Source organism: Musa acuminata, chromosome BXJ2-11 (genome assembly GCF_036884655.1).
Source record: "Musa acuminata AAA Group cultivar baxijiao chromosome BXJ2-11, Cavendish_Baxijiao_AAA, whole genome shotgun sequence".
NCBI lineage: Eukaryota > Viridiplantae > Streptophyta > Magnoliopsida > Zingiberales > Musaceae > Musa > Musa acuminata.
In genome coordinates, this window is record NC_088348.1 from 30,573,441 (window position 1) to 30,596,682 (window position 23,242).

General features: G+C 41.2%; 4 protein-coding genes across 16 annotated transcripts; 2 read left to right on the plus strand and 2 right to left on the minus strand.

Moving 5' to 3' along the window:
* Positions 1 to 9,420: 9,420 nt before the first annotated feature.
* Positions 9,421 to 10,615, plus strand: LOC135626765 (expansin-A4-like). The gene is made up of 3 exons (XM_065132362.1): positions 9,421 to 9,827; positions 9,912 to 10,230; positions 10,306 to 10,615. The coding sequence occupies exons 1-3, from the start codon at positions 9,488 to 9,490 to the stop codon at positions 10,613 to 10,615; spliced, it is 969 nt and encodes a 322-aa protein (XP_064988434.1). The 5' UTR covers positions 9,421 to 9,487.
* LOC135626764 (uncharacterized) lies at positions 10,450 to 15,230 on the minus strand. 4 transcript variants are annotated; one of them, XR_010492427.1, is made up of 3 exons: positions 14,891 to 15,230; positions 12,156 to 14,133; positions 10,450 to 10,587 (listed from the first exon to the last, which is right to left on the minus strand). XR_010492427.1 is itself a non-coding variant. In XM_065132360.1 (2 exons), exon 2 carries the CDS (start codon positions 13,964 to 13,966, stop codon positions 12,224 to 12,226), a length of 1,743 nt encoding a protein of 580 aa, XP_064988432.1. In that variant the 5' UTR covers positions 13,967 to 14,133; positions 14,891 to 15,230; the 3' UTR covers positions 11,973 to 12,223. The 4 variants fall into 4 exon arrangements, 2 of the variants coding, with proteins under 2 accessions (XP_064988432.1, XP_064988433.1); XR_010492426.1 differs by having other exon boundaries at positions 10,541 to 10,694; XM_065132360.1 differs by lacking the exon at positions 10,450 to 10,587 and having other exon boundaries at positions 11,973 to 14,133.
* Positions 15,231 to 16,624: 1,394 nt separating this feature from the next.
* Positions 16,625 to 18,922, minus strand: LOC135626766 (ATG8-interacting protein 1-like). 10 transcript variants are annotated; one of them, XM_065132371.1, is made up of 6 exons: positions 18,766 to 18,914; positions 18,598 to 18,631; positions 18,382 to 18,490; positions 17,892 to 18,265; positions 17,497 to 17,768; positions 16,625 to 16,935 (listed from the first exon to the last, which is right to left on the minus strand). In XM_065132371.1, exons 4-6 carry the CDS (start codon positions 18,244 to 18,246, stop codon positions 16,852 to 16,854), a joined length of 711 nt encoding a protein of 236 aa, XP_064988443.1. In that variant the 5' UTR covers positions 18,247 to 18,265; positions 18,382 to 18,490; positions 18,598 to 18,631; positions 18,766 to 18,914; the 3' UTR covers positions 16,625 to 16,851. The 10 variants fall into 10 exon arrangements, with proteins under 10 accessions (XP_064988443.1, XP_064988439.1, XP_064988435.1 ...); XM_065132367.1 differs by having other exon boundaries at positions 17,497 to 18,255; XM_065132363.1 differs by having other exon boundaries at positions 17,497 to 18,265.
* A 336-nt stretch (positions 18,923 to 19,258) lies between these two features.
* LOC135627100 (uncharacterized) lies at positions 19,259 to 22,888 on the plus strand. The gene is made up of 9 exons (XM_065133060.1): positions 19,259 to 19,424; positions 19,516 to 19,596; positions 20,034 to 20,123; positions 20,241 to 20,407; positions 21,594 to 21,663; positions 21,984 to 22,063; positions 22,193 to 22,255; positions 22,477 to 22,553; positions 22,638 to 22,888. Exons 1-9 carry the CDS (start codon positions 19,344 to 19,346, stop codon positions 22,736 to 22,738), a joined length of 810 nt encoding a protein of 269 aa, XP_064989132.1. The 5' UTR covers positions 19,259 to 19,343; the 3' UTR covers positions 22,739 to 22,888.
* The last annotated feature ends 354 nt before the right edge of the window (positions 22,889 to 23,242 follow it).

The window sequence follows — 23,242 nt, forward strand, 5'->3', positions numbered from 1 at the left end:
GTTGATTATTATTTTTTATTATTATCTAGTAGTCCTACATGATGATGATTATTTATACATGTGATGTATGATGTGTGGACGGATGATCATGGACCGTGTGATGTGTGTACTTGTGATTATTATTATTGAGGTCTGCGAACCTCCATTATATTTCTCGTTTATTGTCGGGCCTGCGTGCCTATGATTAAGTTGTAATCACATGAGGAGGCGCAGCGGGAGCGTGGATGCGACAGCAGGACCCACGAGACGAACGATCCTGATGCATGGAGATGCATCAAGATGTCGACGAAACCGACGAGGACGAGATGGACGATCACAGGGCATGGAGATGCACCGTTGCACACATAGATCTTGATGTGAGTGATTAGGCCTACTGGCTCGGGCCTAATCATATTAGGTTGTGGTCCATGATCATCTGATGTGATTGCTTATACACATACTAGATAAGTATATATATTTGCATGCGATGTAGATATATATTAAATATGTATATGTGTGACATGTCATATTAGGAGACCAAATTATAGAAACATCTCTCGATAATATTAAGTCGGTAAACGTGAGGCAATTAGATTGACCCACGTGGCCTTCCATCGTTATGAGTAGGAACCGAATCCCGGTGTAGGTTGAGTTGGTCGAGTCCCTCGAGACTCACCTATATCGCGATTCGCTATCTTGCTTACGACATAGAGATGTCACCGGTGACCTGAGGACATGGTATGCTTGGTCGAGTCCCTCGAGGGTATATCATCAAATCAGACTCATCTTGTAACGAAGGTGTTGACTTAACCGAGCATCATGGTTGGTCGAGTCCCTCGAGGCCATGGTGATTCGGAGGCCGAACAGGACGGGAATCACAAGGAGTTGTGATCGGCAAGAGTTGCCTACCTTTTAGGCTTAGTGTGATTGGTCGAGTCCCTCGAGGTTACACTAAGACGCTGATTGGATCCTGATCCCCACTAGAAGTCTGCCGGAGACTTCCGTTTTACGTGCTGAGGGTGTCGCGTGACTCGATAGTAAAATAGTGGGAGTATATTAAGATAGAAGTCCATATCTTGATAGTTTATTTCTTGCAAAATCTGCATGTTATTCATTTTTGCTACATCTTTATTTTCAGAAAATGTCGCTTTCAAATCCCTTACGTGGCATACTTGATGTCAACCGCCTCACTGGTCCAAATTATACGGATTGGCTCCGTAACTTGAGAATTGTTCTCACAGCGGAGAAAATCGTGTACGTCCTTGATACAGTGATGCCTACGCCCGAAGAAGGGGCAAGCGAGGATGAGATCGCTCGCTACGTGAAGTACATTGATGACTCCACTCTTGCTCAGTGCTATATGTTGGGCTCTATGACTCCAGAGTTACAGAGACAACATGAAAAGATGGATGCCAGATCCATTCTCCTACATGTCCGTAAATTGTTTGAGGAACAGGGAAGGACTCAACGATATGAGATATCCAAGAGCCTTTTCCGCGCTAGGATGACTGAGGGGACACCGGTTCAGAACCATGTCCTAAAGATGATTGAGTGGATAGAGAAACTCACAGGTCTAGGAATGGTCCTAGAGGATAACTTGTGTGTGGACATTGTGCTTCAGTCCCTACCAGATTCCTTTTCACAGTTCATAATGAATTTTAATATGAACAAGCTTGAGGTGACTCTCCCGGAGCTCCTCAATATGTTGAGGGAGGCAGAGAGTACTATTAAGAAAGAGAAGCCAGTTCTCTACACTGGTGAGACCAGAAAGAAAAGGAAAGCAGAAAGGTCCCTTAAGAAGGGAAAGGGCAAGGGCAAACAAGGTAAAGCAAAGGTTGCTAAGAAAGACCCAACAAAGGACAAAGGCCAGTGCTTCCACTGTGGTAAAGATGGGCACTGGAAGAGAAACTGCAAAGAGTACCTTGCAGAAAGGGCGAAACAAAAGCTTGATGAAGCTTCAGGTACATTCATGATCAGTCTCCATTTGTCAGACTCTTATGATAACACATGGGTATTAGATACCGGTAGTGCTTATCATATATGCAATTCGTTGCAGGTTCTGGCAAGGCCTAGGAGACTAGAGAGAGGCGAGATGGACCTAAAGATGGGTAATGGAGCAAAAGTTGCTGTATTAGCTGTTGGCGAGGTCGCTCTACATCTGCCTAGTGGAGCTTTTATTGCATTAGATGCATGTTATTTTGTTCCTTCTATTATCAAAAACATTATTTCCATTTCATGTTTAACAGTTAGTGGATATAAATTTGTTTTTGAGAACAATGGTTGTTCGATATTATTAGATGATAAGATCATCACGAAAGGAACAGTGCATAATGGTTTATTTATGTTAGACACCACTCCACATATCATGAATGTAAATGTGTCTAAGAGGAAACGAGATGAGGTGAACAATGCATACCTGTGGCATTGTAGGCTAGGTCACATCCATGGAAGAAGGATTCAAAAGTTGCTAAATGATGGATATTTAGATCCATTCGACTATGTGTCATATGCAACTTGTGAGCCTTGCATTCGTGGAAAACTGACCAACTCTCCATTTAGTGGAACTGGAGAGAGAGCCACTGAGTTGTTGGAACTCATACATAGTGATGTATGTGGACCCATGTCAACTCATGCCATTGGAGGTTACTCCTACTTCATTACATTTATTGATGATTTCTCAAGGTATGGATATGTGTACTTAATGAAGTACAAGTCCGAGGCCTTTGAGAAATTCAGAGAGTATAAGAATGAGGTGGAGAACCAGACTGGAAAGAGTATCAAAACTCTTCGATCAGATCGAGGAGGTGAGTACTTAAGTACAGAGTTTACTCACTTCCTCAAGGACCATGGGATATTATCCCAATGGACACCTCCTTATACACCTCAGCTCAATGGTGTCTCTGAAAGGAGAAATCGTACATTATTAGATATGGTACGGTCCATGATGAGTTTCGCTGACCTACCCATCTCATTCTGGGGATATGCCCTAGAAACCGCAGCTTACCTTCTGAACAGAGTTCCAACTAAGTCGGTAGTGTCTACACCATATGAGATATGGAAAGGGAAGAAGCCTGATCTTAAGGTTGTTAAGATTTGGGGCTGTTCTGCCCATGTTAAAAGACACAACCCCGATAAGTTAGAATCAAGGACAGAGCGATGCAAATTTGTGGGATACCCCAAGGAAACTTGTGGGTATTATTTCTATCATCTCGAGGACCAAAAGGTCTTTGTAGCTAAGAGAGCAGTGTTCCTTGAGAAGGAACACATTCTTGGCGGAGACAGTGGGAGAATGATAGAGTTGAGCGAAGTTAGGGAACCAAGCTCAAGCACCACTCTACAGCCCGAGTCTGTTCAGGTACCTAATACACAAGTATCAACTTTACGCAGGTCTGATAGAGTATCCCATCCTCCTGAGAGATATGTGGGACATATTAGAGCAGAGGATGTAGAGGATATTGATCCTCAGACCTACGAGGAGGCTATTATGAGTATAGACTCCGGGAAGTGGAAAGAAGCCATGAATTCTGAGATGGATTCTATGTACTCCAATAAGGTTTGGAACCTAGTTGATGCACCCGAAGGTATTGTACCCATCGGTTGCAAGTGGATCTTTAAGAAAAAGATCGGAGTAGATGGAAAGGTAGAGACCTATAAAGCAAGGCTAGTGGCAAAAGGGTATCGTCAAAGACAAGGTGTTGACTACGACGAAACCTTCTCACCCGTAGCAATGCTAAAATCCATCAGAATTCTATTGGCTATTACAGCACACTATGATTATGAGATCTGGCAGATGGATGTGAAAACCGCATTCCTCAACGGGAACCTGGAGGAGGAGGTGTATATGATGCAACCTGAGGGATTCGTGTCCAAGAACTGCCCAGATAAGGTGTGTAGGTTGCTTAGATCCATTTATGGACTAAAGCAAGCTTCCCGAAGTTGGAACATAAGATTTGATGAGGCAATCAGATCTTATGACTTCGTTAAGAACGAAGATGAGCCTTGTGTATACAGAAAGGTAAGAGGGAGCGCTATCACCTTTTTGGTGTTATATGTGGATGACATCCTCATCATTGGGAATGACGTAGGAATGCTATTCACAGTAAAGACTTGGTTATCTAGATAGTTCTCCATAAAGGACTTTGGGGAAGCATCTTATATCTTGGGGATTAGAATCTATAGAGATAGATCCAAGAGGATGCTTGGCTTGTCCCAGTCCAGGTACATAGTAACCATTGTCAAAAGGTTTGGCATGGAAAATTCCAAAGGGCAAACATGAATATGATACCTTATGCCTCAGCAATAGGGTCTATCATGTATGCCATGCTATGTACTAGGCCTGATATAGCGCATGCTCTGAGTGTCACGAGCAGGTATCAGGCGGATCCAGGCTTGGAGCACTGGAAAGCAGTAAAGTGTATCCTTAAGTACTTGAGAAGGACTAAGGATCTTTTACTAGTATATGGAGGTAATAGCCTTAAGGTTGAAGGCTACACTGACTCAAGTTTTCAGTCTGATGTCGATGATAGCAAGTCGAATTCAGGGTATGTGTACACCTTGAATGGAGGAGCAGTGTGCTGGAAGAGTTCCAAGCAAGATACCACTACTGACTCGACCACAGAGGCGGAGTACATTGCTGCATCGGATGCAGCAAAGGAGGGAGTCTGGGTGAAGAAGTTCATCACAGATTTGGGAATCGATACAGATAGCGACAAGTCGACTTCCTTATATTGCGACAACTATGGGGTGATTACTCAAATAAGGGAACCCGGGTCTCATCAGAAGTGTTCTGAGGAGGTTCCAGCTTATAAGAGAGATCGTAACCCGAGGAGATGTAATAGTGGAAAGAGTTCCATCCGAAGATAACATTGCAGATCCACTGACAAAGCCGTTGTCTCAAATTGTCTATGAGCGTCACAGGAGTCTGATGGGGATCAGACACATAGGTGATTGGCTTTAGGTCAAGTGGGAGATTGCTAGTCATAGGTGCCCAGCAAGCCAATCACGTGAGTGATGGCACGTGTGACTTGATACAGAATCTTTTTGCTTATTATATTTTGGCATATATCACTTTATAACTATTGCATAAATGCATATATATTGTGATGTCCTTGGATTTGTGCAATGGGAATCGGATCGTGATGAGATCACGATAATGAGATCGATTCACCTTTAAATACATATCCTAAATAATCCCGGTCATAGGTTACTCGAGAGGGACATCGTGATAACCGGATAGACTGGTGTGCTGTATACCCGTCCATATGATGGATGCAGCTGGTCTCATAGCTGCTCGTGTAGGGACACTAGGGATACAGTACAGGTGCTCATTGGAGAATGAGTTCACTGATTGATCCGCTTACGGAATGCTGGATGGTTGATGATGCCTTATTGTCAGACAGCGATTCCATAGTCCTAGTGGTGTATCTGGTCCTTAGACTTGAGACACCAAGGATGTCCTGTATGAGTGCTCCACTCTTTGATACCAGACTTATAGGTTTGACTGTTCTCAGATCTAGTACAGCTGGTCATTGGGAGTGGTAGTCGACCTTACGAGGGCTATTGAGTGTCGACAGAGGATCATCCACTCTCGGCGTCATGAGAGGAATATCCTATGTGTTCTTGCTCAGACAAATCCCTGGCCAGGGTCATTCGGGTTGAGAGAGAAAGAGTTCTCCGGGAGAATCCGATTAGAGCGAGACTCGAGTAGAAACCGTATGGGTCTGACAGCACCATGCTCGATATACGGTCTCTGGGATATTAGATGGATGAGGGACTATAGGTACATGGTAACTGAGGACAGACAGGTCCAATGGATTGGATTCCCCTGTATCGTCTGGGGACTACGGCGTAGTGGCCTAGTACTTCCGTAGTCGATGAGTCGAGTGAATTATTACAGAGATAATAATTCACTAAGTTAGAAGGAGTTCTGACAGGTATGACTCACGGCCAGCTCGATATTGGGCCTAGAGGGTCACACACATATGGTAGGCATTGCGATGAGTAGAGGTTCGGATATGAGATATCCGACGGAGCCCTTGTCTTATTGGATGCAGATCCAATACCCACTAGGGAAAGGACCCATTAGGGTTTTGACACGGGATCTCTATAAATAGGAGGGATTCACAGCCTCATAGGCTAGAGTCTTTGCTTGCCCTTCCTATTCTCCTCTCCCTCTCCACCTCAGAGTAGGCCTGGAGTTTTGAGGAGCGTCGTCGCAACCCTGCTGTGTGGATCACCGCTAGAGAGGAGGACGCTTGACCTCCTTCACCCTCTCCTAAGGATCTGCAAGGAAACAGGGATATACGATCTCCCTAGGTAACACAATCTCTATACGCAGTTTTGTGTTTTGCGGATTTTTGCGCACCAATCTTCGCACGACGACGAACATCTTTTTGGGAAAAGGGGATTTTTGTTTTCTTGTTCTTCCGCTGCGCATATGATGTCGCCCCCTCAATGATTTCCCAACAGCTAGTTGGTCGAGGTTTCTACTCCATCCTCAAATAGTTTAAGGGCGGAGGAGGATGAGTCCTCCTTTTCATCAGAGGAGGCATCTACCATAAACCAGAGGGTTCTTTAGGACTTGGAGTCCATGAGAAATTTGCATGACTATGGTTCAGTGATAAGCATACCTCTCTTAGATCGCCTGGGAACTAGATATTGTATAACAACCGAGTTCCATCTATAAGTTCCCAAACCTTATCAACACCCTTTTGATCTTGCTCTCAAGTCTTTCTACTTATCATGTGATGCATTTGAGGCAAGATTCCATCTTTCCCTCTACTTAGTGATAGTGTAATACCTCCAATGATGGGGGATATCACTTTCTCAAATAGTGCTCAACTCATTATGCTATCTAATAGTGTTCATCGAAGAATGTCGACGTGCTACTATACCCAGCACCCTCTTTGTCACTTATTTTCAATTGTGCAAGGGAAGAAGTAGCTACTACTTAGCTACTTGGGAGAGGGTTTCTAGGTCAGTGATGTACCTTCCAACAACAAAGTTAGAATGAGCGCTTCTTTCTCATGAGTTTAAGTCAAAAGACGAGGGATTCAACCTCGCATGATCAATACATTACATTAATAACACCCCTCCCTTCGTGTCTGATAAGGAGGTAGATTTAGAGTTTCGATTGAGGGATATACTTTCTTCCTTCGAGATAGTCCGAAAGATGGATAAGGACTAGTTGATCAATGCAGGTTTTAGCCCAACTCCTCAGGGTATGACCCAAACCTCCTATCACTTAACATTTTTTATTTTAACCTTCAGCTTTGTGATTTGCATAATCTATAGGCATAAAATCTGTACTACCTAAAAAGGAAGGTGCTTGGCTCCTCATTAACGTGACGGAGCCCTATTTGGCCCTAACAACCACTCATAAGCCATTAGTAAAGGTGTTGGATCCACCTCGACCTAGTCATCATGGCAACATTGACTAACTAAGAAAGAAACACAAGGTTATAGTGAGAAAGGCTTGATAATCTCAAAGGGACGACATACCCGAAGAGTCAACTTGGGAGATGGAGCCTCCCCTAGAGGTCGAAGTTATAGATCGTTCTTGAGGAAAAGGGGGAGCATGTCACAATCGATGATGGACCTATGCAAGGGAAGTCCCTACCCTTTACGGCCTTGCAGATGGTTGACCTATCAGACTCAACCCTAGATGCATCACTGCAGTTATAGTGGGAAGGTTTGAAAGAGATGCAAAAGGTGTGAGGTGAGAGCACGAGGGCTAGCCTCCCAAAAAGCTTAAGGAGGTTCGAGACTATAACTAGTACAATGGAGGATAAGTTGTTATAGCTAACTTGGGAGCTGGACGCGATGAATACACATAACTCAGAGCTCATCGAGGAAGTTATGATAGTTGTTGAGGAGACTCGCAAGCTAAAGGAAGTATTGGAGAGCGAGCAGAGCTAAATATTAGAGTATTAAGAGGAAGCAATTACTGACTATAATATGTTCATCAAGCTTCAAAGGGGGGGGTTTGGAGAGGATGATGTAGGTTTCACACCAATTCATGCACTAAGTCACTCTAACCCACTTCAAGGTGAGGTATCACAAGTTGAAGCTCGAGGAGGATCGGTTCATGGTTACCTTGAGGATCATAACATGTTGATGGTGATCAAGATACCCTTTGATGACAGCCCTAATTCATCGCCTAAACTACTATCTCTACTAGTCGTTCTCCCCTTTTTTGTATTTGGTTCATCTGGAATGTTTTAAGTGAATGAGGATTGACCTGAGATGGGATCAATTAGACTCTCCCCTCTAGAATCTTAGAACTCCCACTGCATCTTATCTAAGCGTCGGTCCATTTACTACAATTGGATCCTTAGGGAGTCATCTATCGAATCCGCTGATTAGGTCTCAAATTTGAGCAAAGCAAAGCGGTGGTGCTGTAGTGCGCTAAGTTCCACAATTGGGAAGCGGGGAGCTCCTTCGGCTAGTAGTTTTGCAGGCTTTGGGTGATCCTGAGATGTTGGCATTATGTTAGTTTGGGGGATCCTGACGGGTGCCGATGCCAATAGTGCTTGAGGTATCAATCGCGGTTGAGATAGTAGTATCGCTTATTAGGCTAGATGAGGCAAGAGCAATATGATAGCCTGCATCATGTCTGTTAACGTCTATACCTACTGAGTGAGGCCCAAGAACACATTGATAAAGACTAGTAAATGGCTCGAGTTCATCCCTAATGGTGAGAGACATGAGTCATTGAATAGATGCCAATACCACATTAGCGTTTGGGCTGAAGTTGGCACATCAACATGTAAGAAGGATGGAAATTGCCCCCTGAGTAAAAGTGCTATGGGTTGGAGGCAAAGCCTTCTCATTGGAGCATTCGTTGAGAGGATTGACGAGTGGATATTTTTGTGACATCAAGCTCTCCTTTTAACATGAAAATGTTAGGGGGATTTCATTGTTAAAATTTGACTTAACCCAACGTAATCCAAACCCGAGGGCACAATAGTATCCTAGATGGTTCCAAGGCGGCTTTGAGATGGCTCTGAGATGACTTTGAGATGGAGGTGTCGATCTCCTAGGGCACTACCTGCACTAAGATCAATGTCAGAAGAATTTTTTCAACTTGATCCCTCCGATGCTTAAGTTAGTAATCGAGGTTTATAGTAGATAAGAGTTTTTCTTGGGAAGAGAGCCCCATGATATAATATCAAGTATTAGCTTTTATACATGATCTTGGAGAGGAAAGCCTATAACTGTCCCAACGTTCTTTTTTGATATTTTGTTCATATGGACGTTTGGAAGGAGATAGCTCCAAATGGTCCACCTTGGATTGTTATCCTCAAAACAGATAAAGAGTGATTTGGATATTTTCTTTACATGCCAATTTCTATATGACAGTTAGATATTGATCGTTAATATAGGAGAACCTGAGGCCGTGAGAGAGAGAGAGAGAGAGAGAGGGAGGGGGGGGGGGGGGGGGAGAAGGTGTGTGGGGGTGGGGTTTGAGTGTGTGTTTTGGTGGGGAGAGAATGAGCGGCTCGGAGAGATGGACGCTGTGCACCTCTCCTGTATTCCCTGTGGACAACCTCTCCATATAAATGGCGTTTGCGACGGCAACAGAAGTCCCACAACTTTCTTCACGATTTGTGGCGCCATGTCTACTCTCTTGCGCGCCCTCGTAGCTGCAGCGCTGCTGCTCCTTGTGTTCCCCCGCGCCGGCGCCGGCGCCGACGCCAAGGCTGAGGATGACCACCATGGGAAAATTAGATACAAAAACCACGTCCACGGCAATCATCTGAAGGGCCACCACGGGACCTTCAAGTCCGGCAAGTGGGAATTCGCGCACGCCACCTTCTACGGAGGCAGCGATGGCTCCCAAACAAGAGGTCTGCCCTTCTCTCCCTTGCTTTCTACATGTTGCCTGTGTTTGCCTTCACGTACGTCACGCGCCGGAAACTCTACCCTTGCAGAGGGCGCATGCGGCTACGAGGACACGGTGACCGAAGGGTACGGGCTGCAGACGGCCGCCACGAGCACGGCTCTGTTCAACGACGGCCTCATCTGCGGCGCCTGCTTCGAGATCAAGTGCGTAAATGACAAGGAGTGGTGCAAGCCGGGCCACCCTTCCATCTTCGTCACCGGCACCAACCTTTGCCCACCCAACTACTACCAGTCCAGCGACAACGGAGGCTGGTGCAACCCTCCCCGTGTGCACTTCGATCTCACGCAGCCAGCCTACCTCCAGATCGCCCAGTACAAGGCCGGAATCGTGCCGGTGGCCTACCGCAGGTACTCGTCTTCTCGAACCCCCAACATCTTGTCAGAATCCTAACACCAGGACACGAATCACAATGCTGCATGCAGGGTCCCGTGCAAGAAGCGGGGAGGCATCAGGTTCACCACCTCCGGGAACCCCTACTTCCTCCTCGTCCTGGTGTGGAACGTGGCCGGCGCCGGGGACGTCCACAACATGCAGATCAAGGGGAACAAGGTGGGGTGGACTGCCATGTCCAGGAACTGGGGGCAGCGCTGGCAGACCAACGTAGACTTAACGGGGCAGTCGTTGTCGTTCCGGGTCACCGCCAGCGACGGCCGCCGCTCCACCTCTTGGCACATCACCCCCCGCAACTGGCAGATCGGGCAAACCTACGAAGGCAAGAACTTTAAGTTCTGAGCAACGCAGCAGAAGCTCCACCTAAACCCGTAGTTCGTCCTACGGATCATATCTCTGAGCTTGAGATTCATAGACTTCCCTGAAGACCGATCGAGCCGGGATGTAAGCATTTGTAATAGTATCTGAGACGGTGTTGCCTCCCACAGCAACACCATAAAGTATGTCAGTATGTATAATAGAAATTAAATTTACTACATCATTTGTCTTTAGTATTTTTTGCTATAACAATTACGTGGGATCGCTTATGTGACCTTTAACATCTAATTATAATATTAACAAACCATCCTAAATGAATCTTCTTTGTTTCATCGGATTGCATCTAACTGTTCACATATTTTTTTGGTAAATCCACAAATTTATCTCTGCCATTTCGACTACACAATATTATTTTTTGGCCGCTCTCATTGAGATTCCTAACGAATCATCATTCTACTATTCCATGGTAGAAATGGTACGAAAATGCTTTTATAATCTATTTAACCTTATTATGTGCTCAAATTTTGTATTACTAAAATGACATTTCATATATTCAATCTTAATTTTACTATCTATATTAGTTAACACTTTCTCTCCATAGCTCAATTTTAAATAATTCATCCTAACTCTCACTAAATATAATACTATTTTTTCCAACAAATCACATCCAATAAGTGCATCACATATCCGATTACTAATCAAAAAAATCAAAATCGATTCTTATTGTAACTATATAATTATAAGAACTCTCATAATTCTATTATTGGTCACAACACTGTGATGTAAACTCTTTTAATACTAATATAATTATTAGAAATGTTTTTCTTCTCCCAACTCTTACCGTGACAAGTCTCTAGATACTCTATTACAAAAAAATTTTAACTCAACTATAAAAAAATAAAAATCCTTTTCATGCTTATTGCATTTTAAGATAAAGATGCACGGAAAAATAAGAGAAAAAAAAGGAAAACCTAATGTTATAAAGGAAGACAAAAATGAGACAGAATATAGAATAACTAACAAGGATATATTAAATATTTAATTTTTCATAAATTTTAGCCCAAATTAGCTATTAATTGCCACAGTAATTAATGGTCGTCAGAGTTTTTTAGAATGCCAATGTGAATGACATGAGGAAGATCTTTTTTTTTTCGTTAACATGATGTACATGAGTACCATGAAAAAATTCACACCATGAAGACCAAATTTGACATCATAAGCCTTGAAAGAAATTTAACTCGATCATTGCAATGCTATTACTCTGGAAAAATCCACCTAGTCAGTGATGACAACCATAAGTTCAGCATTCACATAGTTTTTAGCACACTTGATCTTGTTTTGATGAGGGTTTAGTCCACCGAAAACTGTTTGCAGATACATATGACACTGATGATACACCATCGAAATTAGCCTATAAAATTAGTTTGTCTAAGCAATTGATTCCTAGTGAGAAAACTACTACAGGCAACTATGCAGAACGAACAAACCAAGAAACATTGAAAGGCATTCAAAAGCAATTTTAACTCCAAACAAGATAAAAATGTATGGCAAATTAAAGATTTACCTGATATGTTACATATGCCTCCAACAAAACTAATGGGATATACAGTTGGCCATCAAGATACCAACAGGTTATGTCTTCTGGATGATATCTGCTTTGCATGTTCTTTTGTAGTGTCCTGTTTGGCTGCACCGACTACAATGCACGGTATGTTTTTCACGATTGCTCACCTCCATGCAAAGCCGCTTCTTTTCAGGGCGTCCTGGAGGACGACGAAACTTCGGTGGACGAACCACTTGATTTTCATTGTGTGCCTGACCCTCGGTGGCTTTATTCCACTCGCTTCTGTCTGGAATTGGATACACTGGCTTAGAATATGTCTCCCGATACTTCGTGACAGTGAAGTACTTCTCTGTATATTCATAGATGTCTTTCTTACATGACAGGAGGGCTGCAACAGCGTGAGAACAGGGTATGCCATGCAACTGCCACTCACGACAAGAACAAGAGCGCATGCCAATATTTACAATACTGGAACAATCAGCTGACAGAACCTCAAATTCTACTTCATCAGAACGAAGCACTTGGTATCCAACAGCCCACTCAATGGCTTCCGAAATGTGTCTTTCAGCTGCAGGGGCAAGTCTAGACGTCCATTTTAAACCCTTTTCATGGCGTTCGCTAAATTCCTTCATCAATTTGCCATGGATGCTTTCGATAACTTGAATAACAGGTAGTTCACGAGCTTCAAGTATCCATCTATTGAACTCCTCAATGTTTGAAGAAAGATGTCCATAGCGTGGACCTTCAAGATAAACCACTGCCCAATGGTTAGCTGGAATTTGCTGAATCCTTTTGGCTGCTCCTGCACAGACTTCTTCAATTTCTGCCATCCTGTCCCTAAAGCCACTGGTGGTGACAGAATAAGCTGCCTTCCAAAGAAGATGAACAAGCCTTGAGTTCTTGAATTCTTTGTTCATGCTTTCTGTTAAGTGTCGCATGCATATTCCCTGGTATGCAGTAGCAAATTTTCTTCTCACAGCTTCAGTAACAACTGTCTGTCCATTGGATAGTACAATAAGCTGAGGTCTGGTTTCAGTGCTCGTATCTAGTAGTTTATGGAACTCTGACAAGAACCACATCCAACTCTCATCTGTCTCCATATCAACAATACCAAAAGCAACTGGAAACATTCCACCATTAGCATCAAATGATGTCACAGAAAGCAGCGTGCCAAGATACTTACTTCTGAGTTCAATTCCACCAAGGCTAATGATGGGCAAACAACCATTCAAAAAGCCATGAATTGATGCATTAAACGAAACAAAAATTTTCTGGAAACGATGGTCCGAACCTGTAGTAAATACTTGAGCAACACTTCCAGGGTTTCTTAGCTTTATCTGCTCACAGTATGCTGGAAGAAGACTGTAACCCTCTTCAGAGGATCCATATATGGCAGTCAGACCTCTTTCTTTCGCTCTCCAAGCTTGCTTGTATGGAATACTAATCCCATACTGTTTCTGAATGTCTTGAAGTATGTCCTTTGGCCTGTAATTAACATTGCTTCGTAGCCGCTCCTCTATGAGATTGACAATCCAGTCAACAGATGCCTGATTACGACTTAGCTGTGCATCTTTGCCACAAGTATGTGTCCCTTCAATGCTTCTTATGGTGAAAGTTGGTACATTTGGCAGCTTTACAGCACGAATTCGCCATGGACAACCTTCCTTGGCACACTTGGCAAAGTAGCGAATCAGATCACTCTTTATAATCTTAAGTTCAAAATGTTGTGCAATAGCAGCTTCTTTTATCGCCTTCCTAAAAGTTTTGACATCAGGGAATTGCCGCCCGACAGCAAAATTAAAATCTTCCATCCAGCATATGATGATGAACCAGTATGCAGGGATAAATTAGTTACTTCCTCTATGGTTACCCTTTATCATCTCTTTCTTCACGAACCATTTAACTTCCACAATAAGGCCAACAATCTCAAAAGTTCAATGATAATCACCTAGGAGGTGAGCGATATTACTCAAGTCTCCTGCACAAGAGTGACAACTCTAAACGAAGAGAATAATCTCTGTAAGATTAAACAATATGTGTACTGCATGCATGGTGATATTGATTTATTTCTCAACTTTGACACAACAAAACTCATTCTTTAATTTGGCAAGTCAACAAAAAAAAAACAACTTGCATTAATCTAACTCCAGCAAAAAGTGAATTCTACTAAAAGCACACAGTTAAAAAAAAGAAAAAAGATTATCATATTTTCTTTTGCACATAAACAAAAAGCAAAATCAATTTCCATTGTAATAGTTATATAAACTTCATCTGATTTGGCTTTTCTACTAGACAATAAATAAACAAAACATGCTATTAGTGGCAAAACATTCCAAGCAGCAGCAACATAACAAAATAATGCTTCACAGTCATTTTAACTCAGGTAAGTATCAAAGCTTCCATGTTGATCACACAAAAACCCAGTCCTTGCCGTCACACATGTTAAATGCTGACCGCCACATAAAGAGTCGCAGACAGGCGCACAATGCATTTGAAGAGATGTGTGCATCACATAATCTATTAATTTGTAATTTCGTCAATCATTCACAAGTTTTCCCCTTCGTAATTTGTGCCTCAAACAATCGCACCATAAACACGAAACGAAAATAATCTTATGTCATCGGCTTCCAAGAAAATTATTCTTCAAATTAATAGAAAAAGAAGCTCGAAGAGACCCAATTATAATGCAGTGAGAGTTCGGCGAGAAGGAGGCGGAACGGGCATGGCGGACTTACCCGAGGATTTCGAGAGGGCAGTGGACATCGTTCGCGACTGCGAAAGGAGCATCAACAGCACAAGACAGGCTTCGGCCGAAGCGATCGAAGGGAGGCCCCAGGCTTAGGAAGGGTTCGGGAGCGGATCACGGCAGCGGGGTGCGCAAGAGACTTAGATGAGACAGGAAGGCGTAGAGAGAAAACGCACGGCCGCGTAGGAGGTGAGATCGGGTGGTCCGGCTCCGAGAGGAGGAGGCGGTGGAGCCGTCGGCGAAGGGCAGATCGACGCCACTACGGTAGGGCTTCCTTGCGACTCTCCCTTGCAATTTTTCTTGATTTATGTTTTTTATGGCAACCGAGAAATCTTTGCTACGAATTCTATTTACGTATATTACCATTCAAAGTTCTGCCATATACATTTACATATTTATTTTTCTATATATATGTATTTGATAAATTCTTAAAAATCTTTATTTTTATTTGTCTAGATTAATATTTTTATTTTCTATATATATAAATTAAACAATGCTATTGTAAAGACTTTTTTATATTTATATGAATCAACGTATATTACCATTATATGAATTAAACAATGCTATGAATTCTATTTACGTATATTACCATTCAAAGTTGATTTATTTTTATTTTATATATATATATATATATATATATATATATATATATATATATATATATATATATATATATATATATATATAAGTTTCCTCCAATATATGTAATATTTTCAATTATATTTTTAAAAATTTTACCAAAAAAATAAATAATATAAATTATGTTATTGATTTTTTTAAAAATAAATATCAACATTTTACAATGTGATGCATACGCCCTTTTCCTAAAATCATGTGGATAGTCTGTTTAATCATCATGATTGGACCAAAATGATTTGTCCTACTCTGGACCGGGTCTAGAACTCGGACCAATCAAAAGGTCACATTTATCCTTGTCTATTTTAACTCTACTTAGGTGGCAGAAAAGATCATGCATCCTTTCAACGGTTCACTTCCAGACTTGTTCCATACCACTTTATGAGTAATATAGCCTCAACACAGTCTAATCTTCATTGTCTTTATAGGAATGTATTCTATCTATACAGAACAAGACCATGCCAATAAACAAATACGATTATGTTCTTGACATTTATCAACGTGCTTTCGTGGGACATCTGATGCAATAGCATCCGAATTTATCAAGCCATTTGATGCATATATCATCTTAAGTCCTTTGTCAACAAAGGGCAACTTTAGACAATTGAATGAGTTTAAACCCTATTTCTCAGCTCTGTAATATCGCAAAAGCTTTCTACACTCGTGCAAGAGATCTTGTATGATAAAAAACAATAATAAATACCAAAAAATTAAAGATCTAAAATATCATCTGATATAAAATACTCGCTAAATTAGTTGGTAAAAACTTTGACTGATGTTATTTATTCCTTGTAAAAAATTAATAATAAATAATTCATAATATGTTCATCAAAGGCTTTAAAATCATCTAATTCAATTCATAAAACAGCCTTATTGCTAAAATCACATTCACCAATCATTCCCAAATATTTAAAGGTAGTAAAAACTTTGACAAATCATCATAATTTGATTTTCAAAACCTACCTTCGCCACTTATATTTTGTAAAAAAAAAAAAAATTGTACATTGAGACTCTCTTTTTCACTTGGGCAAATATCACACTTGAATCTATTACGTTGCAAATCAATATCAAAATGCTCTCATTCACATGAACCAATCATTTAGAACCTCATATATTTTAAACACGAAGTGTATGATATAAATAAAGAGACGAAGATTAACCAGAACACATTAGAACTTTTGAGTTTGCAAGTTTGCAAGACATACAGGCATCGAATCATGTTGCCAAACTTCGCGGTGATACATCTCACATGCATATGATTTTTATTCATCCGTGCCGCCATCAACAGCTCAAAAGCCGGGCTGACACACCGACTCAATGTATCAGTCGGTTAGGCTGGTGGCCGCCAACCATAACATCCTTAAATCGGCCGATTGGTCTCATCATCCTGCTCATCCTCTGTCAGAAGTAGAGTGTAGTTAGCTTATGAAACAAAAACCAAGTTCCAGGGCAGTGTGACCAACATATACTAAAGTAGCATGGTATGATCATCCATACCACGAAAAACATCTGGATCAGCTATGCTACCTCTAAAAGCATCATTAAATTGAAAAGCTATATTGCAAAACTGAGAAGATGTAGCTTTAAGATTTGAGTAACTGGAGCTATATCCAGGTCACACCAAGTTTCTCTCCATAGATCCAGTGTTGTCTCAACAAAAATGGGCAGCGAGCATTAAGATTTGACATTTTCCTTTACAAATAAGTCAATCAGGATGGTATCTGCTAAAACCTGCTGTCACTTAACTGTTGTTGCTAGTTATGAGTATGCATTAACTACTAAGTGAATCTAAATGGAGATGACAACTTCATTACCAAAGAGCAGTCTACCATCAGAGTTACAGATGAGCTGTAATTGAGAGAGAACTGGTACATCAGTACTGCAAAGCTACAGAAAATTTTCAACATTTGCTTGCTCAGTATAATAGCAATTTTCTTTTCATAACGGAAGCAAGCATACCTCATCGTTGATGCTAAATCTCCATTTGTCTTGATGCCATCTTTGCCTCACAATTATAATTCCCATGACGGCAGCAGCTACAACAACAGACCAAAAAGTACCGGCCTCCTTTGCCTGTTTATACAAAGATACTGCATGCCTCTTCCACCATGCTTGGCAAGGAAGGTTGGATCCATCAATCTCATCTCCACCTGGTTTTGCATGATCATGAGGAGATTCCATGTTCACATCAGAAGGTTCTTCAGCCTCAGATTTGGTGCTGCTTTTATGTGCTTCAGAGTGAATATCAACAGAACGAGGATCAGCAAATATATCCTGCTCAACTCCAACCAAGTTTAGCCTATGGGATCCCTTTCCCTCTTCAAATCCCATATCACGGAAGGAAATTCTATTACCTTCAGAAAACTCGATATCATACTGGAGATCATCAGATTCAGTCTGCAACTTTTCTCTATCAGAATCATCAATTCCATTATCACCACCAATCATTGTTGGCTCACCATGGATTTTGCTTGTGTCAGGTTCTATCGGGAGATTCTCATGCTCACTGGGTGGAAACACAAAATGACCGGACATGAATAATGCTGCAGAAGACTCACGTTCAGTCATGTTCTCCTTCTCTTTGCTCTCAGAGGTAGGGTCAAATTCCTGCGGACCAGGCTCTGAAGCATACGCGGATGCCGTGAGGGACACAACTTCCCAGTCAGCTCCCCGAGAAGAAACCTTTTCCTCTTTTCCATCGTCCGCCATATTGAAAACCTAATATTCACTAAAATTCGAAAAGATTAAAATTTTTTAGTGCGGACAATCCAAAAGGCGAGATTTTCTAATAAGATATAAATCAAACCAAGTTCTCAATTGCTACAGTTTCTCCTCCATTCTCACCACAGTTACTCTCTTGCTCTTAGCGATTCAATCCAGTTTCTTACAATCAAACTGATTGATCATGATTCAGCATGGAAAGAAGAAGAAATATGCCATAAGATCCAGTTCTCTGTGAAACATATCAAGTCCCATAGAAAGATTAATTCGTCCTCCAACCAACAGCAATTTACCACCATAAAACTACAAAGAGAAACAGAAACTGATACTACGTAATACCTCGTGGATAGAAACCGATGGTGAATCAATTTCTCTGAACCATCCCATCAAAGCCAAACATGAAAGAGATAGATCCACACAACAATAAATTGGCGCCCCGTAGTGGAGCAAAGTACGATACGATTGGCAGAGATCTCAAACATAACCTGAAAAGTTATCATGTTTTACCTGGAAGACCTTCGTGAAGGGGAAGAGGAGAAGACACCGGTGTCTGAGGAAGAGCCGGAGGCGAGAAAAAGGATTGAGGCGAATCAAATCCGACGAGATCTGGGACCGGTTTAGCCGGTGGTTCTCTTAAAGAACCGGACGTAGCCGGCGAGACGAAATAGAACACCGCCTCCAGAAACTAAAAGATCAGATCGACGGTTATCAACGTCCACGTGTCAATAGGTGCATTCAAAAAAAGAATCATGAGGATCGGACGGCTCAGCCGTCGACTCTTTTCAGCTCAACCGTAGAGACGGGTCAATTTGGCTCGACCCAATCGAGTTGACGCGATCCAATCTTTCTTTTCGAATGTTGGCGCTTAGTCCGAACCGGACAAGGCCGGAACTCACCTCAAATCGTACGTGCATCAAACGTGGCGTTATCCAATTGGATGGAGAACAACCGGGCGACGCAAAAGCAGTGGAAGAAACCGATAAAAGGAGCCCTCTCCCCAACCAACCGGAGAACCACCCAATCCTCGACTTCGCTTCCTCATCCTTCTCCTCCGTCGTCCGGCGGCGCGGCCGACAGATCGATCGATGGGAGGCGATCTCTACGCTCTGGACTTCGACGGCGTCCTCTGCGACAGCTGTGGCGAGAGTTCCCTCTCTGCCCTCAAGGCATCCAACTCGATTGCTTCTCACTTCTTCACGAACCCTACTCCGATCGCTTCTTACTCCTTTCTCTTCTGATCTTTGTGGTACGGTGTAGGCTGCTAAGATCAGATGGCCGTGGCTCTTCGGACAGGTGGACTCCGCCATGGAAACATGGATCATCGACCAAATGCACATCGTGAGTTTCCTGTCCTCCATTATGACCTTCCCCTGTCTTCTTCTTCTCCTCCTTCGATGCTGAAATTTATCTAGATTTGTTTGCTCATACGTACCACTATGAATGGGATTTGCTTGATGCGTATCATCCAAGGTTAAGAGTCTGAATCATCTTTCAACTTACATGCTTGTCATTACATAATTGATCTAATATTAGCTGCTCTTGTAGTTTAATTACGTCTGTTACTATATCTATATGCTGGTGTGTGTTAGGAGATAAAGATGTTCCTTAGAGGATCATTGTGAGGTTGCTTGTTACAATTGGCAATATTAGTTGGGTAAAGTTGTGTTTACTAATGACTAAATGGAAGGATGTTTTGTGGAATGAGAAAGGTGGGTGTTCAATATGAATGTGTCAAACCAAATTATCTGAGCTATTTTTCTATTTCATTGTGGCAGTTGCGTCCAGTGGTTGAAACAGGTTATGAGAATCTATTGCTTGTTAGGCTGTTAGTGGAGCTTCAGGTGCCCTCAGTGCGAAAATCATCGGTAATGCCTCTATTTGAAGATGGATTGGAAATTTTGAATTGTGATCAATGTTCACTATAGCAATTACGATAGTAATTGCAGTATTATGCTGATTTATGTTCTCATTTAATGTGGAAGGTTGCAGATGGGCTTACTGTTGAGGCAATATTGGAGAACTGGTCGCAGTTGAAACCTATAATTATGAAGGAGTGGGATGAAGAACGAGATGCTTTAATTGATCTTTTTGGAAGAGTAAGGGATGAATGGATAGATAATGATCTTTCAGGTTGGATTGGTGCCAACAGGTATGATATGTCCTGTATATTTCTTTCCTCTACATGCTAAAATTGATTTTACATACCAGGACTTCTGCATTGAACATAACAGTGTTACAGGCAGTTTAGTGTTTATGGGTTTCTACTTCCAAGTTCATGCAAATCTATGAATTATGTCTTTGTAGTGAAAATGAAGGTTGAATCTCATGGGATCTAGTCAAGATTTCTTGTAGAACAACAATCATCTCACTTGTTTCATGGCTCTGGCTTTTGCTCCTGCACTTGTGTCTCCTTCTTGGTGTATGTTTGACATCTTTTCCATGAAGTAAAATTCTTTGTTTAGAATTTTTGAGTAATTTTTTTTCCATGAAGTAAAGCTTCAATTTGCAAAAAAATTCTTTGTAATTATTTTGCTTTGGATTGATTCTCTCTCTTGCTTGAAAATGTTAAGTTCCACAGGATGTTCAAGTCCAGTATCTAGCGACTTGGAATTATCATATTCTATTAATAAATGCTAATTATAGAAAATAGCTTGGTATTACAGTAGATGAAACCACTGCTGCCACCTATTATTGAAATTTCTGATGAGATTTTGTGATCAATTTGCTTCATTTTTTGTGCACTTCGTATTACCCGCTACAAATTCTCCTGTGGTTTAGAAACATCTTTGACGATTGTTTGCCACATGAGTTGCCATGTGGTACTTGAGCATTGTCGCATTGATATCTTTCCAAAGCACACTAGGGTCCAACTCTCATGGATTCTGCATTTACTTTTCTTTGATAAGCAAATGAGAGCATTAACAGATAATCACTAATACCATCAGATTTAATTAAGCATCTATGCATGATAGTCTAAACCATGTTTTAATTGTATCTAAGCCAGTTTCACATTTTAATTATGGACCTTCTGTTAAATATGATACTGTACGGGTGTCATTTTTGTGTTTTTCCTAAGTTTATTTGCTGGCACCGAACTATTCATAAACTCTGTTAAAGTTGGAATTGGTGCAAATGCTTGCTCCAATAACTAAATGGTGTTTGCACCAAATGTGGTACAAATATGGAAAATATCAAGTGCTAAAATGAAGCTGTTTGTTATAAAATCTAGCTACTTAATCATGTTAATAGATCATATAGAACTGCTAAGCGAGCAATTTATTTTAGTCGCGAAGAGAATCTGGGAAATGTATACTAACCAGGAGATGACCCTGAAGATTTTACCCAGGTGTCGCAGATGCTCTGAGATTTGCAAGCTCTCAACTCTATATTGTCACCACAAAGCAGGTACCAGTAATTCCTTCTGAAAAAAAGATTTTTCTGCCTTCAAAATTTCTGAATATCCTGATGCATGGAAACGTTGGGAACTTGGACATTGTAGCATCCTTCAGCTCTCATTTGCAGTAATTTTGTCATACAGTTCCTGTTCCATTTGCATAGGACAATAACATTCTATGATGTCCAGATGCAGCTTCTGCGTTGATCAGCCTTCCATTAATTTGATATTCATTTAGTTACAGATTGACAAATGCTTTCATTACTTAAGTTTGATATTATTTTCTGCAAATATTTAGTCACAGCAACATTTTGCTATCTGTTAATTTTAGGCCAGATTTGCTGATGCATTATTGCGAGAACTCGCTGGAGTAACCATACCTGCTGAACGAATTTATGGTTTGGGGACTGGGTATGTATATTGAGCTGCTCTTGTAATTTCTCACCATCTATATATATATATATATATATATATATATATATATATATATATATATATATGTGCATAGCAGGTGATATGTGGTCTACTTTCTGATTCCAGGCCAAAAGTAAAAGTCCTAAAGCAGCTCCAAGAAATGCCAGAACATCAGGGTCTCTCTCTTCAGTAAGTTCTATTTCTATTATGGGAGATATGTAATTTGTGGAATAATACATCTGTCAGTTAATATGCTACTGGAGAAATCTTTTCAATTATTAGCAGGAAAATAAGAACGTCAATCCTAGTTGTTAATTGCATTGTTAGGATTTCTTGTAGTTTGTTTTTACCTAAGGTAATCATGACATCTGTAAACCAAAATCTTCATCACATTTCCTGTCTCTGGCCAGCTTTGTGGAAGACCGTCTTGCAACTTTGAAGAATGTTATCAAAGAGCCCGCATTAGCCGGATGGAATTTATACCTGGGTGACCTTCTTCCCCTAGTCAACTATATGATGGTTAGACTTTTTTTGTGGTGTTTGGTCTAACAGTACATTTTACTTTGAGCAGGTAGATGGGGTTATAATACTGAGAAAGAGAGGGCAGAAGCAGAAAGCATTCCGAGGATTCAGCTAATAGACCTATCGGACTTCAGCAAGAAACTTAAATAGATTTTCTTGGCTATTATTCTGAACATGTTGGTGAACACAACATTTTTTATAGTGATAACATACTTCAAGTGTTGATAATTTATTCAAGTTATATGTTCCCATGTTTAAACCAAATTTTAAATCTAATCTATCTCCTTCCTTTTTCTATTATGTTTGGGTGTTTTTGCCCATCTATAGTTCGTCCTGTCGATACAGTCATGTCAGGAGCATGCATCCTACTATGCATGTTGTTTCTTCTTGGACATGGACATTCATCTTACACTACGTGTTTAGGATTTCAGTCATGGAAATAGTTCTTTTAATATTAATCCTATGTTCGTAATAGTATTTGAAGTGATTTGCCTCTCATAGAGTCATAATTTTTGTGCTAGTTGCCGTGAGACTTGTTTGCTGCTGGTCTTTCTATCACCCATTGAAATAGTCCGAGCAACCACGAACATGTTTTGTTCGTTCAAGCATATTTTAGGTGGATGTGTCAGGTACTTGAAGTGAAATTCTCATTGA